Below are 16,775 nucleotides of genomic sequence, written 5' to 3' on the forward strand. Positions count from 1 at the left end.
GAAACTTCAGAGTGTTTTCTATCCAATAGTAATAATAATATGCATATCATATGATCTAGGACAGAGTACGAGGCCGTTCAATTTGGGCACCAATTCATCCAAAAGTGAAAATGTCGACCCCTTAACACATCGTATGGACAGTGGATGGCTGTTTCTGCTGTCCATTTGCATGCAACAAGGGCAATCCGTTAAAAAGGATGTCAGATCTGTCTTAGGTCCTCCCTTCATGCTACTCACTGGCACATCAAGTAGTCTTAAGTTGCAGCCTGCCTGCCTTGTATTTTATGAATATGAGAGTGATTATTGTAGGTTTACGGCACCAGTTACGCAATGTCCGGATTATGTTCAACACTTTGCAATCCACGCATCAACATCCATAGTTCTGTTAATATATTTAAACCTTTTTCTTTGCTGAAGGGAAACAGGACTGACAACAACCATTACATCAGTGCAGGCTTTTTCTTCAGACCCAATACCAACACCAGATTCAACTAATCAAGAACCAATACTAACACACCAGATTCAACTAGTCAAGGGCTTGATGATGAGAACAAAATCCTGCATCCCAGGGCCAATTTGTAAGAATACTGCTTTTAGGACTAACTTCAGCATGACTTTCATAAATAGAGACACCCGTTGCAATAAAGTATAGTGCATTCGTACCCCTTCACTTTTTCCACATTTGTGTGTAGATTGATGAGGGGGAAAAACGATTGAATCCATTTTAGAATAAGGCTGTAACATAATATTTGGAAAAAGTGAAGGGTTCTGAATACTTTCCACTGTATATTGATTCTATATTTTATCCCATGTCCCTGGCATGACTCTCTCCCCTGAACACCTCCTACCTTCCCAGATGAACAGAAGGAATGGAGAGGCCCGTTCTGCTTCATCCAGGCTGCAGACCCCCAGCTGGGTCTGATGAAGACCTGGAGGCAGGGGGACTGTGACGGAGGAGGGGACGAGTGGACCGATGAGGTCCAGCTGACCCAGCAGGCTGTGGAGGCCGTCAACAAGCTGAGCCCCAGGCCCAAGTTTATGGTGCTGTGTGGGGACCTGGTTCATGCCATGCCAAGTAAGACAATGTTCAAAAGAAACACACCTGAGCCTTAACAGGTGTAAACATGAGGATATTACCTGTATTCGTATGGTAGACATACTGTGTAGAAGAGAGCAGTCCAGTCATGCTTTGACAATGACGGGATCCTTTTTGTGTACTGTCCTCAACGTGATGCCGCCGTTTGTATTCAGAACGACAATTGGGAATGGAAGAGTCAAGTCAAAGATTTTTATAACTAAACCAAGATAGACCACAGCCTGTCGTTTCAAATGGGAATGATTGAGCCATAGTGGGCCGAACAAGCAATTAGGTAGGCAGAGCCAAGCAGGAGCTAGCGAGATCCTATTGGCGCATTCTAGCATTAATTTGCATATTTCCTTTGGGGAACGCTACTCCGTGAAGTGCGCGTGTGCAATAACTCAAATCACCTTTGCACTCCTTCTAAACAATGCAACGGGTAAAGTCTACAAAACTTTGTCCACTGTTCGTAACAGATTGTAGTTTTGGGAACAGAGAACTGTATTGCGATCAAATGTTTAATCGATGAGTAAATTAGCAGAATGTCTATCAGAATCCATCTCGTTCCATCTTCTCCCACTGCCGGCCACTGGGCTTCCTCTCACTACCATATTTTGGTGAAATATGTCTCTTTGTTCTATCTGTGCTATAGTTTTGCTACGGCAGATTTCATTGCAGCCGTGTGACCATAACAGTTCAATGTCAAGCAGCGATGTAGATGCACTGTAATTGACATTCTGATAGATCAGTGTGAAGGTCTCTGATATTCCATGGGTCTATAAAGGGAATGGAATATGACTGTTATATAATGATACATTGATTCTCGTTCCCCACTGAGATTCTTCTGATTTAATTTATGCACTCTTGAGAACGTTAGAGGGTTTGGAATTGTTACAGAATGTTCTATGAGATGCAGAAGAATGAGCCGTCTCTTGATACCGACGGACTTTGTAAACTCCCGCTACCGTCTCTGTGCAATGTTTTATCAAAAATCTATGAATGAAGTGTATGCCTCTAAGCCATTTTTCACACAATGGTAGATCTTGGAAAATTAATGAGTTTTATCTACTCAAATAGATCTGAGGCTGGCTTAGCACAGCAGAGGTTTGTCTGGCCTTAAGGAAAACTTACCTCCCATTTGTCAGTGTAAGAAAAAAGGCCCAAAACCCCATCCTTTCCTGTGTGGTTTTAAAGAGGAGGATAAGTGGGAGAGGTATGCCTGAAAGGAGTTAGTTGGAAGCAGATGCTGGTGGTGAATGCAATTTCAGTGAGGGGCTATAGCTTGGTGAGTGTTTGACAGCCAGCTGACTAATTTGATAACAGGGTAAGAGGAATCGGCAGGCTAGACCCACTGCAGAGATAATATTGTTGCGCGCCAAAGTGCTGCGTAACAACAGAACTACCTTTTATTACAATTAAGGGCCGTGGGGGGCCTTGCCTTCCAGGGGTATGTCTGTGGCTCTGACGAGCATCTGCAGGAGACAGCAGGCGTGCCTGTCTGTCCAGCTGTGCTGTATACAGTGCATTCGGAAAGTATTCAGACCCCTTGACTTTTTCCAGATTTTGTTACGTTACAGCCTTATTCTAAAATTAATTAAATAGTTTTTTCCCCTGAATCTACACACATTACCCAAATAGGGTTGCACATTTTGGGGAATTTTCAGAGGTGGGAACTTTCCGTGGGAATTAACGGAAATATATGCAAATTAATATTAATACCATTTAAATGTATATGTTTTTTTCATTGGATATATTTACCATATCATATGGAGACAGAAACATAAACCTTTTACCTTATCATAAGTAGACATAATTGCAAGTGATTAAATCCTTCCAATAGAAATTTAAAAAACTATTTAGTTACGAATTTAACTTTAATTAAATGAGTTGACTCTTCACATGGGATGATTTCACTGAACAAAAGAAAGGGAATATTGAATGATCCCCAATGATCCATCGCATCTCCCAAAAATGTTTTCAACATACCGTATTTTATGTTTTTGATAAAAGTTCTGCATTTTCTTTATGAGTAGTGCGTGACCCTAGGGTGGCAACACATGTATTCTAAATTATTTCAATGGGTTTTTCTCCATTCTGATTGCTTTATACTGTCAATTCAACTTAAAACTAAAATAATTTCCTGCATTTACATCAATTTCTGCATTTCCTGCACTCATTTGAGATAATTTCCACACTGCCACTATATGGGCAAAAAAACTAGGCCTTATTTTTAACCAAATGTTGCAATTACGATTTAGATCAAAACACTTGGGTGAACTTTTGGAATCATAAAAATATGATGTTTATTATAATTCTATAGTTAGAATATAAATAATAGTGGGCACTTTGAATACAGTTTTACATGACAAAGAATGAAAATGCCATGAACGAGTTATTGTGACAGGGTAGGAACCAAAGTTATCTTCAGTGTTTCCTAGGGGACCCTATAATCTTTGGCTACATTAAAATCTTTAGTCATGTAGCCAACATATTCATGCTTTGCCCAATCCTCATTGATTTAGAAGATACTGTTGCACAAACAACATGCTGATTTAGGCCTCCACCAGCACTGGTATCAGGCTGTATTAGCTAGCTACGTTTGCTCTGACTCAGTACTTTTATTTAGTTAGCCAGTTAACTAACGATTAGCATTAGTGGCTAACCCGATTTAGCTTAACTTGTTAAGAAAATACAAACTAGCTGTTTGCAGATGTAAGAAACACAAACTAGTATTGGCATTGACCATGCAGAGTGAACGAAAGTGTCTTGTGGTCAAGCAAGAACAAATGCGCTCCTTGAGTGACGGGGTGGGACTAGGTCTGTGTGTAAAGTGGCACGGAGAGGGATGACTCAAGTAACTATACAAATGGACGTTACACACGGAGTATCACATTTAACAAACCAAACATTCAAATACTTTTAACTTCTAATGGCTGGGGGGCAGTATTGAGTAGCTTGGAGGAATAAGGTGCCCAGAGTAAACTGCCTGCTACTCAGGCCTAGAAGCTAAGATATGCATACTATTAGTATATTTGGATAGAAAACACTCTGAAGTTTCTAAAACTGTTTGAATGATGTCTGTGAGTATAACAGAACTCATATGGCAGGCAAAAACCTGAGAAAAAAATCCAACCAGGAAGTGGGAAATCTGAGGTTTGTAGGTTTTCAAGTCTTTGCCTATCCAATATACAGTATAAAATTTGGTCCGATTGCACTTCCTAAGGCTTCCACTAGATGTCATCAGTCTTCACCTCAAATAGAAGTAGAGGGACTTTTGTCAGAGGTTGCTTGTTTTGCTTGTTTTGAGCCCTGAGACTTGGCCAGATGATTCTGCATCTTTGTTGCATTTTTCCCATATGATTTGGCACAGTATTTGCAAATGTACACAGCATTTCCTTCTACATTAGCTGCAATGAAATGTCTCCACACATCAGATAGTGCCCGTGGCATTTTCCTGTAAAGATTAGAAGAAGAAAAATAATACAATTCCATGTACAGATAAATAGTTAAGCAGTTAGATTAAACAACTCCTTTGTAAGATAAAGGTTTTAAAATTAAACATGTATGGAAACAGGTGAATTAACACTCCGCAGTTGGCAGGCTCAAGCAAGCTAAAAACCACATAGTAGCAAAAACAAACTAGCAGAGATTGTTAACAAGTTATAAATTATTTAAACACACTTTGCTGTAGGCTACTATTTACTAGTTAACAAAAAAATTATGTATGTCATGTATGTATATTCACCCCACCCTGTATTGTAATCAAAACTTACCAGAAAGCATGTAGTCCTTGGCTCAGACGGTGTAGTAGTGTGGGCTCAATAGCATCTCATTAGTGTGCAAGATCTTGAGAATCAGTTGTACATGTGATGGAAGAATGCACTGTGCATGCAGAGGGTTGCAATTCCATTGAATTGGGGATAGTTTAACCAAAACATGCCACAAGACCTACGATTGCCTTATGTGTATGCCACAAAAAAGGTTCACTGTTATAAGCTAACTCGTTTTGAGGAATTTAAGCTAAATTTCCAGATATTTCCTGGAAAGTTTCTGACCCTTTCTTTGCAACCCTAATGACAAAGCAAATGTGTATACTGTATATATATATATTTTTTTAACGGAAATATCACAATTTTTATTTTTTTTATTTCGCCTTTATTTAACCAGGTAGGCCAGTTGAGAACACGTTCTCATTTACAACTGCGACCTATTCAGACCCTTATTGAGTACTTTGTATTCAGACCCTTTACTAAATACTTTGTTGAAGCACCTTAGGCAGCAATTACAGCCTTTAGTATGACGCTGCAAGCTTGGCACACCTGTATTTGGGGAGTTTCTCCCATTCTTCTCTGCAGATCCTCTCAAGCTCTGTCAGGTTGGATGGGGAGCGTTGCTGCACAGCTATTTTCAGGTCTCTCCAGAGACGTTAGATCGGGTTCAACTCTGGGCTCAGCATGATGCTGTCACCACCTCCCTGACCAAGGAAAAGTCTTTGTGGTTCAAAACTTCTTCCATTTAAGAATGATGGAGGCCACTGTGGGGGACCTTCAATGCTCCAGACATTTTTTTGGTACCATTCCCCAGATATGTGCCTCAACACAATCCTGTCTCGGAGCTCTACAGACAATTCCTTCGAACTCATGACTTGGACTGTGGGACCTTATATAGACAGGTGTGTGCCTTTTTCAAATCATGTCCAATCAATTGAATTTACCACAGGATGACTCCAAGTTGTAGAAACATCTCAAGGATGTTCAATGGAAACAGGTTGCACCTGAGCTCAATTTCTAATCTCATAGCAAAGAGTATGAATACTAATGTCAATAAGGTTTTTCTGTTTATATTTTAATACATTTGCAAAAATTTCTACCGACCTGTTTTCGCTTTGTCATTATGGGGTATTGTGTGTGTGTAGATTGAGGGAATTTAATACATTTATGAATAATGCTTTAACGTAACAAAGTGGAAAAAGTCAAAGGGTCTGAATAGTTTCTGAATGCACTGTACATGTCTGATAGCCTAGTTATAATGAACATGATTTTTTTATGGCTATATAAAAGGTATAATTTGTATTGTATTTTGCACAATGCACATTTAGCTTAATGACGAGGGCCAAATCCTACCTCTGCTTACATAACACATGTTGTGCCAAACTGAAACAGCAGGGGTGTCCTCAGCCCACTCCCTATCTCATTTCGTCCATGCTTAGTAATAATGACTACGAATTTGCCTTGTGCGTTCTGCTCATGAACACCATAATGGACACATTTCTACATTTAAAATGTATTCCACACCTGCACAATCCTTAGTGCCCAGTGTCTCTTCTCAGTTTAATCCGGGCACGATTCCCTCTCGTTCCACCTAGTCCCTCCCTCCCTGATCAGTTGCATTTATAGGTCACTGCGAGATCAGCGGTCCCTACCAAACACACAGTGATAGTCTAACCGCAGGGTTTGGGAACATTTTAAATGGCCTGCCGTCTCTCCTCGTTACCGTCAAGCAGCCTGAGCAGGTTGTGTGTGCCAGACGCATTACACGCCACGTCTGTCAGATGCACAGTTGTTTCTACAGCGCCCACTGCCAGGGGGGTATCACCAGGCAACGCTGCCTAACTGACATTTGATTTACACCTAAACTGTTTGTGTTTATTTACAAAGAGTATAAACTGTTGCTGGCCAGTGGATTGTCAACAAACAGGGCTGTCAGGGACAGACAAGAAATTGGCCCCAACTGTGTTTTGGCTGGTGTCTCTGTTCTTTTTGAGTAAACATCTCCCATCTCAACTTGTTTGGATCCCTCTCTCTATTGTGTGAAAACACGTATCTTATTTCTCTCCAAATGAATTTGTCCAAGATAATGATTTAAAATCGTGCTGTGTAAAAAGGGGTGCAGGATGGTGCTGTGTAAAAAGGGTGGGCCGGTATTCGATGGGTAGGCATCGCAGTGTGCAGCCTATTTGTTGACACCTCCATCATCATGAAAGGAGAGAGGCTACATTTATACATTTAAGTTCTCTACTTGTATCCTTCAATCCTGTACATTATCACTGTAGTGATCAGGATAACACGGGGCCTTGAAGGACTCGGCGACTGACGGTTTGATCGACCATCACCTTTGTTAACCACCTGTTGTGAACCACAAGGCTCCATGCTGGGCCCAATTAAAATGCCCATCCCTGACCACAATCCACAAAAAGCAGCTGTCAGAGGGAACATATTCCCACGGAACGCTGTCACCATCCCATCCGTGCTGCTGTTATTGACAGATCTCTCTGTGATCCCATCCCACTGACAAGGACTTCCCCTTCACAGAGACTCATAGAGACCAAGGGGCCGTGAAACGTTCAGAGGACAGATGATTAGAGCAACGTGATGGACTTAACACACTCCTAATGAGCACCACAAAGGATTCCAGGGACGTCCTCAGGGGTTTGTTTGTGGGCGAGGAGAGCCAACAAACAGGGGAAGGTGAAAGTGAGGTTATGCTGAGTTTCCATTGAGGATTTACCACAGTGTTTTACCCAAAAGACAGAGCCATGCCGCACTGGGCCATGGCTCTGGCGGACCTGCTCTAACTTGGAGCCATGCCAAGGCCCTGGGTAGTTTTCGCGCTGGCATCTACACATAACAACGGCTAATTGCACACTTTAACACCTTGCCACAAAGCCTTGAATGATGCAGAGGTTGTTGATTCTGCCCGTCACAAGTCTTTAGTGTTACACTCCTGATGGAAGCACAATAACACTAGAGCTTACATTAACATAAAACACTGGTGACACACTGGGGTGGGGGTATGTCTTAGTGGAAAAACACCAAGTCCCCCTCCACCCATTTGAAGGCCCCCTAATTTCTGTTGAAGGCAGATAAAGTGGGACTCTGGGTGGAATCGAGCAGCAGCAGAACATAATTTGGAGGGGAGAGAGAGTGGAGAAATCAGGCTCTGTGAGAAGGCATAGTGTGTGTGTGTGAGTGTAGTGTACTGTGTGTGAGTATGTTTTGCTGATGGGGACTTCCAATAGGAAAAGCTTCTGAGGGGTTTGGGGACAGGAGAGAGGAGACCCTGTAGGGGAGATGTGTTTCAGAACCACCACCAGAAAGAGTTAGCCTATATACAGTCTGATATGGATGCATAGCCTATATACAGTCTGATATGGATGCATAGCCTATATACAGTCTGATATGGATGCATAGCCTATATACAGTCTGATATGGATGCATAGCCTATATACAGTCTGATATGGATGCATAGCCTATATACAGTCTGATATGGATGCATAGCCTATATACAGTCTGATATGGATGCATAGCCTATATACAGTCTGATATGGATGCATAGCCTATATACAGTCTGATATGGATGCATAGCCTATATACAGTCTGATATGGATGCATAGCCTATATACAGTCTGATATGGATGCATAGCCTATATACAGTCTGATATGGATGCATAGCCTATATACAGTCTGATATGGATGCATAGCCTATATACAGTCTGATATGGATGCATAGCCTATATACAGTCTGATATGGATGCATAGCCTATATACAGTCTGATATGGATGCATAGCCTATATACAGTCTGATATGGATGCATAGCCTATATACAGTCTGATATGGATGCATAGCCTATATACAGTCTGATATGGATGCATAGCCTATATACAGTCTGATATGGATGCATAGCCTATATACAGTCTGATATGGATGCATAGCCTATATACAGTCTGATATGGATGCATAGCCTATATACAGTCTGATATGGATGCATAGCCTATATACAGTCTGATATGGATGCATAGCCTATATACAGTCTGATATGGATGCATAGCCTATATACAGTCTGATATGGATGCATAGCCTATATACAGTCTGATATGGATGCATAGCCTATATACAGTCTGATATGGATGCATAGCTAGACTGAAGCTAGAGAACCATTCCGTCTCCTAAATGCTTGAGCCAAGGATGCGGTATACAGCTGAGTACAGGACTATAGTCTCCTTAGCAGAGGCACATGGGAATGTGTTTATCCAAACCTGTCAAAATCCTCTTTCTCAGCTATGCTCTGAACCCAGCTCAGTCTAGCTCAGCCCATTAAATTGTGCCTTTCGCTGTCTAACTAAAATTACCTTACCATTGTAATAAATCGTCACTTTAAGGTCAGAGATTGTAGCAGGCTAGGTGAATGAAAGTCAGCATTGCAGTGAGCCATGGTTACAGTTTAACTGCAGTCAGTGTTTTAATGGGGTTGTGTCTACAGAAATCACAGATAGCCATGTTTCATTCATCTCAGTTTAAGTGTCCCAAATCCAGATTGATGAGGTATAACGGTAGCAGGGCAGGGGCTGGAGCATGGCTGGGGCTGGAGCTTGGCTATGGCTGGAGTAGGGCTGGAGATGGGGCTGGCGCAGGGCTGTACTGGAGCAGGGCTGGTGATTCATGGAAGTGTCATAGCAGCTAATTGCTGTATGGTGTAGTGTGGTTGATCTAACAACAGTAGCCTGCGCGGCGCGGCGGCGGCTCTAACAACAGTAGCCTATCTGTGTCTGTAGGCGAGGCCTCCTTTTTTACAATTGTAATATTGTTTTAAAGATTGATTTAAGAGGACTTATGAAAAATTGATTTGCCAATAGCTAATATTCTAAAAAGTGAAACTCATATGAAAGCCTGAGATCAGACTCCATTTATTGTCCATTTGTTCACAGCAGTAGTCAGTTGACCTCTCTTGATTGTTATTCTTTTTTACCTGATTGATTTTGTTGCTGTTTACGATTTAACGTTCCTCTGATTTTAAATAATGTTATTGTATTGTAACTATTAGTCCAGATGGCTCTGGTTTATTCTCCCACACTAGTCATCAGAGGATTGCCTGCTCGTCCAGTCCCTTAAACAGGACATATGGGCTGATTGGGCTCCCCACCCCACTGGGTTTTTATCTTGTTTTATTTTCTCTCGTTCAAACACACTTCGTTTTGTCAGAAATACTCGTCTTATGAAACCAACCCTGTCCAAACTTCTATCTCCAAAAGTAGGGCAGTAAAATAATTACTTAAATAAAAACCTGAAGAAAGGAAGGCATGAAATACTTTGCTATGCATTAATGGGTTTGTTTGATACACATTGTAAATTATAAATGGACTCATTGTACTCTTTCTCCTTACTTTATTAAGAGTGGTTACATTTCTCCGTTTTCATTCTGTATCCTCTTTGTGTGGACGGTAATGAATAATGTGAATAGGCAGGGGGTAATAATGTCCATCCAAACTTTAAATGGAAAAAACCCCAGGGAATTTCAAACTAAATGTTACCACTGTTCCAGTGATTGTGTCCTCTCTCCCCCATACAGGCACCCAGTACCGGGAGGGGCAGGAGCGGGACTTGAAGGTGGCTCTGAGGGGCACAGACCCCTCCATCCCTCTGGTGTTTGTCAGTGGTAACCATGACCTGGGTAACACACCCACCCCGGAGACTGTAGCCCAGTTCTGCAACGCCTGGGGAGATGACTACTTCAGCTTCTGGGTGGGTGGCTAGAGTGAGATGAAAACTTACTGTAGATGTGGATTGTACAAAACCCTTTAAGTTCCTTATATAAACACTGGTCCTTGGCGCTGGATAGGAACAATTGACCTGTAACATGACCGGTAGGAACAGAGTGGCACCCCTTTTTATCCAACATGAATTACTACTGTTATTGTATACTCTGTGTGGCCCAAGCTGAAAGCAAAGCCAATACCCTGATGTTGCAAAGTACCCTGCTCTGATCAGCTGAGTCACCAACACTAAAGTACTGCACAGGAGTGATGTCATAATCCTGAGACAACTGTCTCTAGTCAGGTCAGTTCTAATGTGGCTGCTTTAAAGGCATGAACCATGGCGATGCCATAAGGACATTATCTTAATAACCTTAACCTATACTGTAATCCCGAACCTGTCACTCTGATTTTTAGGTTGGAGGGGTGCTGTGTCTGGTGCTGAACTCCCAGCTGTTCTTTGATGCGTCGGCCTGCCCCGACCTAAGAGACGCCCAGGAAGCCTGGTTAGAGGGCCAGCTGCAGAGGGCCTCTCAGGGGCCTGGGGTCACCCCCAAACACGTCCTGGTGTTCCAACACATCCCTCTGTACTTAAAGACCCCCGACGAGGAGGACGACTACTTTAACCTGCAGACCGCCACAAGGCAGAGCCTCCTAGGCAGGTTCAAACGGGCAGGTAGGTCATTTAACTTGATTTAACCTTTATTCAGGGGTGAATCTAACTTCCACTAGACTTATTTTCACTTCATGCATTGATGTCAATGGTAGACTTAGTGAAAATTACATTTCAGTGGAAGTTAGGATTCACCCCACAACCTTTATTTAGGAAGTGGTCTCCTCTTGTTTTGTGCTTAGTGAACACAGCCCAGATTTAGCTGTGCAACACAGACCTCACACCAGGGAGAGATGGGATTAGTGTGTCAACAGGTTTAATACAGGATAAGTCACAGTGAGGAGGACCAAGGAGGAACAGCCCCTGATTTTCTCCCCACATTTACAGCCTGAATTTAAAATGGATTAAGTTGAGATTTTGTTGCTGGCCTATACACAATACCCCATAATGTCAAAGTAGAATGATGTTTTTCAATATTTTTTGCAAATAAATTAAAAACAAAAAGCTGAAATGTCTTGAGTCAATAAGTATTCAACCCCTTTGTTATGACAAGCCTATATATGTTTAGGAGTAATGTGCTTATGTCAAATAAGTTGCATGGACTCACTTTGTGCAATAATAGTGTTTAACAGGATTTTTGAATGACTATCATCTCTGTACCCCACACATACAGATAATTGTAAGGTCCCTCAGTCGAGCAGTAAATTTCAAACACAGATTCAACCACAAAGACCAGGGAGATTTTGCAATGCCTTGCAAAGGGCACATATTGGTAGATTGCTTTTTTTTTCTCCAGACATTCAATATCCCTTTGAGCATGGTGAAGTTATTAATTACACTTTTGGATGGTGTATCAATAAACCCAGTCACTACAAAGATACTGGCGTCCTTTCTAACTCAGTTGCCAGAGAGGAAGGAAACAGCTCAGGGATTTCACCAGGAGGCCAATGGTGACTTTAAAAACAGTTATAGAGTTGAATGGCTGTGATAGGAGAAAACTGAGGATGGATCAACTTTGTAGTTTCTCCACCATATTAATCTAATTGAGAGTGAAAATAATGAAGCCTGTAAGAATAAAAATATTCCAAAACATGCATCCTGTTCACAACAAGGCACTTAAGTATTACTGCAAAAAATGTGGCAAAGCAACTCACTTTTTCTCCTGAATACAAAGTGTTCTGTTTGGGGAAAATCCAATAACATATTACTGAGTACCACTCTCCCTATTTTCAAGCATAGTAGTGGCTGCATCATGTTATTGATATGCTTGTCATCGGCAAGGGCTGGGGAGTTTTTCAGGATAAAAAATAAACGGAATGGAGCTAAGCACAGTCAAACCTGGTTCAGTCTGGTTTCCACCAAACACTGGGAGATGAATTCACCTTTCAGCAGGACAAAAACTGAAAACACAAGGCCAAATCTACACTGGAGTTGCTTACAAAGAAGACAGTGAATCTTCCTGAGTGGCTGAGTGAGTTTTTACCAGACCTGAAAATGGTTGTCTAACAATGATCAACAACCAATTTGACAGAGCTTGAAGAATTTTGAAAAGAATAATGGGCAAATGTTGTGCAATCCAGGTGTGGAAAGTTCTTTGAGACTTATCCAGAAAGACTCACAGCTGTAATCGCTACCAAAGGTGCTTTTACAAAGTATTGACTCAGGGGTGTAAATTAGATTTCTGTATTTCATTTTCAATAAATTTGCAAACATTTCTAAAAACATGTTTTCACTTTGTCGTTATGCGGTATTGTGTGTAGATGGGTGAGAAAATTATATTTAATCCATTTTGAATTTAGGCTGTAACAACAAAATATAGAATAAGTCAAGGGTTATGAATACTTTCTGAAGGCACTGTACTTCATTTAATCCATGCTCAAAAGAATACAAAAGGTGAAAGTGCATAGTGCTGAACAAAAAAAGGAGCATATGTTTCATCAGTGCTGTACAAAGCTGAAGACGTAAAACTAATTAAAATGACACCTGTGTGTCAATTTAGTTAGTTTGTACAGCACTGATGAAGACGTAAAAGCTGAAACCTATGTTCCTTTTTTATTTTTTTTGCCCTTTTTAGCACTTTCGACTTTTGTATTCTTTTGAGCATGGATTGAATTAAGAATATTTCGGCCTCCTTGTTTTTTTCCCTTCTCATAGCTTGAGTGTGAGTACGTTTTTAACTCTACAGAATGGTTTTCTCTCATGCACCGGCCACCATTCATTCTAGCCTAAGCGCAAACTCTCATACTGGATTTCAGCACTTCTATTTAGGAACATATTGAGTAAGATTTAAAGAATGATTTCAGGTTCTGCTGTTTTATTTACCAACATGTCAAGCTCATATGAAAGGAAGATCAAGTTCAACTCATCCGCACTAATATTTCCCCAGCTGTTATGCTAGTACAGCTATAGACTAGGGCATGGGAGTGTTAACTATCGCACTCATACCCTTGTAGTAAAGTAATATAACACACATAGCCAATGTTCTCTTAGTGATGTAAGCTATGTAGTCTAATGTACTGTAATATAATGGGCGGTGTCAGAGGAAAGCCCATAAAATTGTGGGCTTTCCCCCCCATTTGTTTTGTACACTTGTTGTATTCAGCGCATGTGACAGTTTGATTTGGTAATGTACGAGGTTACCATATTGTCTACTGTAATACGAGGCTACCATTCTGTGTACTCTACTGTAATGTACGAGGCTACCATTTGTGTACTGTAATGTACGAGGCTACCATTTGTCTACTGTAATGTACAAGGTTACCATATTGTCTACTGTAATGTACGAGGCTACCATTGTCTACTCTACTGTAATGTATGATGCTACAATTTTCTCTACTGTAATGTACGAGGCTACCATATGGTCTACTGTAATGTATGAGGCTACCATATGGTCTACTGTAATGTATGAGGCTACCATATTGTCTACTGTAATGTACGAGGCTACCATATTGTCTACTGTACATATTTTCTGCAGCGGGAGCTCATCTATTCTGAGATGCTTGTCTGTTCTGTCCGGCAAGCTATGATCAGCATCCTCTCTCTCTCTGTTAGCAGGAGAAGTGCTGCTCTTCCTATCATTCCTAATCATCAGGGTCAGATACTGGTTACGGTCTCTCAGCTATTGTTTAGTGTTTTACTTGTTTTGTTCTATTTGCATCATACAGCAGTAGGCAGACTGGCTGCAGTGTATTTTGGTACTAAGACTCCAAAATAAATATTGTGTTTTTAGAGACACTTTGTTCCTGTTTATTGGAAAATTGTAGATGTGTTTATGAAGTGTTTTTCACTGCAGGTCATGATGCTGGCGTCTGGTAAAAAAAGATCTCAACCGACCGAAACACATTTCAAAATACAGTGCCTTTTAGAAAATATTCCCACCCCTTGACATGTTGCGTTAGTAAGAATTTAAAATTGATTAAATTGCGATTTTTGTTGTGACGGGTCTACACAAAATGCCCCATAATGTCAGTGTAATTGTTTTTTTAATGTTTACAAATTAATAAAAAATGAAAAGCTGAAATGTCTTGAGTCAAGTATTCAACCCCTTTGTTATGGAAAGCCTAAATAAGTTCAGGAGTAGAAATGTGCTTAACAAGTCACATAATAAGTTGAATGGACTCACTCTGTGTGCAATAATCGTGTTTAACATGATTTTTGAATGACTACTGTGGCAACCCGGGGGCCAGCAGGGAGCTACAAAGCCAGGAGCAGGACCTCGGTCAGCTCCAGAGGGCTAGATAGTTTCCAAGGGGAGTCAGCACCATGGACCGCTTTATAGGCACCAACTGGGGCTGGTGATTTAACACCAACACTACCCAGTCCAGGTGATGCAACCAATTGGCACCTGGAAATGGTCCCACCTGTCTCTCGTTACTCCAAATGGGTATAAGTAGAGTTGCAGTCACTCGGGCGCATCGGCAGACAGGAAGTGGGTACGCCTAGACCTCAGAAGAACTGGAGAAGAGGACCCATTCCCGGGCAGCATGCCACCCGGCGCAAGTTGAGAGCAAATATTGAAACCCCGGACTCATTGCTCTCTCTTGTTCATTAACACAGGCGGTCCGAGGAGCCGCCACACAGTGACCCACCCGTTTACCTGAGAGGCCTTTCAGTTGTATTTCTCCCCGTTCCTCCAAACCTTTATTAAAAATCTACTTTTGTTTGAGCGCCGCAAAATGGTCTCCGGCTGTCTTATTTTGTGAGTTTCACCTCTGACTCCCCTGGGCTGCCACAATACCTCATCTCTGTACCCCACACATATAATTATCTGTAAGGTGCCTCAGTCAAGCAGTGATATGAGAAAACAGAGGATGGATCAACAACATTGTAGTTACTCCACAATACTAAGCTAATTGACTGAGTGAAAAGGAAGCCTTTACAGAATACAAATATTCCAAAACATACGTCATGTTTGAAACAAGGCACTAAAGTAACTGAAAAAGGTGGCAAAGCAATTAGCCAACTAATACAAAGTGTAATGTTTGGGGCAAATCCAATACAACACACTACTGAGTACCACTCTCCATATTTTCAAGCATAGTGGTGGCTGCATCATGTTATGGGTATGGTTGTCATCGGAATGGACTGGGGAGTTTTTCAAGATACAAAATAAACTAAATAGAGCTAAGTACAGGCAAAATCCAAGAGAAAAACCTGGTTCAGTCTGCTCTCCAACAGACACTGGGGGACAAATTCACCTTTCAGTAGGACAATAACCTAAAACAAGGTCAAATCTACACCGGAGTTGCTTATCAAGAAGACATTGAATGTTCCTGAGTGGCCTAGTTACAGTTTTGACTTAACTTGAAAATGACTGTCTAGCTATGATCAAGCTCTGTCAAGTTGTTTGTTGAAGAATTTTAGATTGCAAATATTGTACAATCCAGGTGTGCAGAGCTCTTATCATTCCCAGGTATTTGATTAGGAGATAAGACTTTAACCCCCTTGTTTTAAGCTTGTGAGGAGGTGTAAAGTCGTGGGAAACAGAGATAGAGGTTGGTGATAATTTGATGTGTAGTGTAGCACCAGGGTGTCAGAGCCCAGGGGATGGGAACCAAAGTGAAGGTGTTGAATGTCCTCTGGGGAATGTGTAACTGTTTCAAATATTTTTTTATTGAATATCCGAAACATACAATATACTTGCAGTGAAGCCGCTCAACAACTACACCATACCAGTCATCCAACAGACTCCCATTCAGAGCGACACACAGAAGCATCCAGGGTCAAAGCCCTGCTCAAGGGCACGTTGACAGATCTCCCACCAGGCCAAAAAACGTGAACCCGAACCCTCCAAGACCCCCCCCCCCCCCCCCACAGTTCCCCAATAGCTGTCCCTCAACCATTCGAGACCCCTCCAACAGTCCCCCCCAAGAAGAAAAATAAATAAATACAATTTCATTCCCCACCCCCAAGAACCCCCCAATGCACCAACAACCAAGAGAATGAACTGAAGAGAAAAAAGGAAAAGACAAGAAAACGGCAAACAACAATGCATTTTTTTTAAATTTAAAACAAAGGGCATCAAGGACAGCTAAAATCATAACAGCAATGCCAA

General features: G+C 41.4%; 1 protein-coding gene across 2 annotated transcripts in view; it reads left to right on the plus strand.

The window, feature by feature from the left end:
- Window positions 1-16,775, plus strand: part of LOC139571326 (serine/threonine-protein phosphatase CPPED1-like) — a 40,451-nt gene that overhangs the window by 5,187 nt on the left and 18,489 nt on the right. For both annotated transcript variants that reach the window (XM_071394103.1, XM_071394102.1), the window contains exons 2-4: window positions 857-1,075; window positions 10,425-10,597; window positions 11,026-11,284. In XM_071394103.1, coding sequence (XP_071250204.1) covers window positions 857-1,075; window positions 10,425-10,597; window positions 11,026-11,284 — 651 coding nt within the window. The remainder of the gene's footprint in view (window positions 1-856; window positions 1,076-10,424; window positions 10,598-11,025; window positions 11,285-16,775) is intronic.

This window comes from Salvelinus alpinus, chromosome 3, assembly GCF_045679555.1.
Source record: "Salvelinus alpinus chromosome 3, SLU_Salpinus.1, whole genome shotgun sequence".
Classification (NCBI taxonomy): Eukaryota; Metazoa; Chordata; class Actinopteri; order Salmoniformes; family Salmonidae; genus Salvelinus; species Salvelinus alpinus.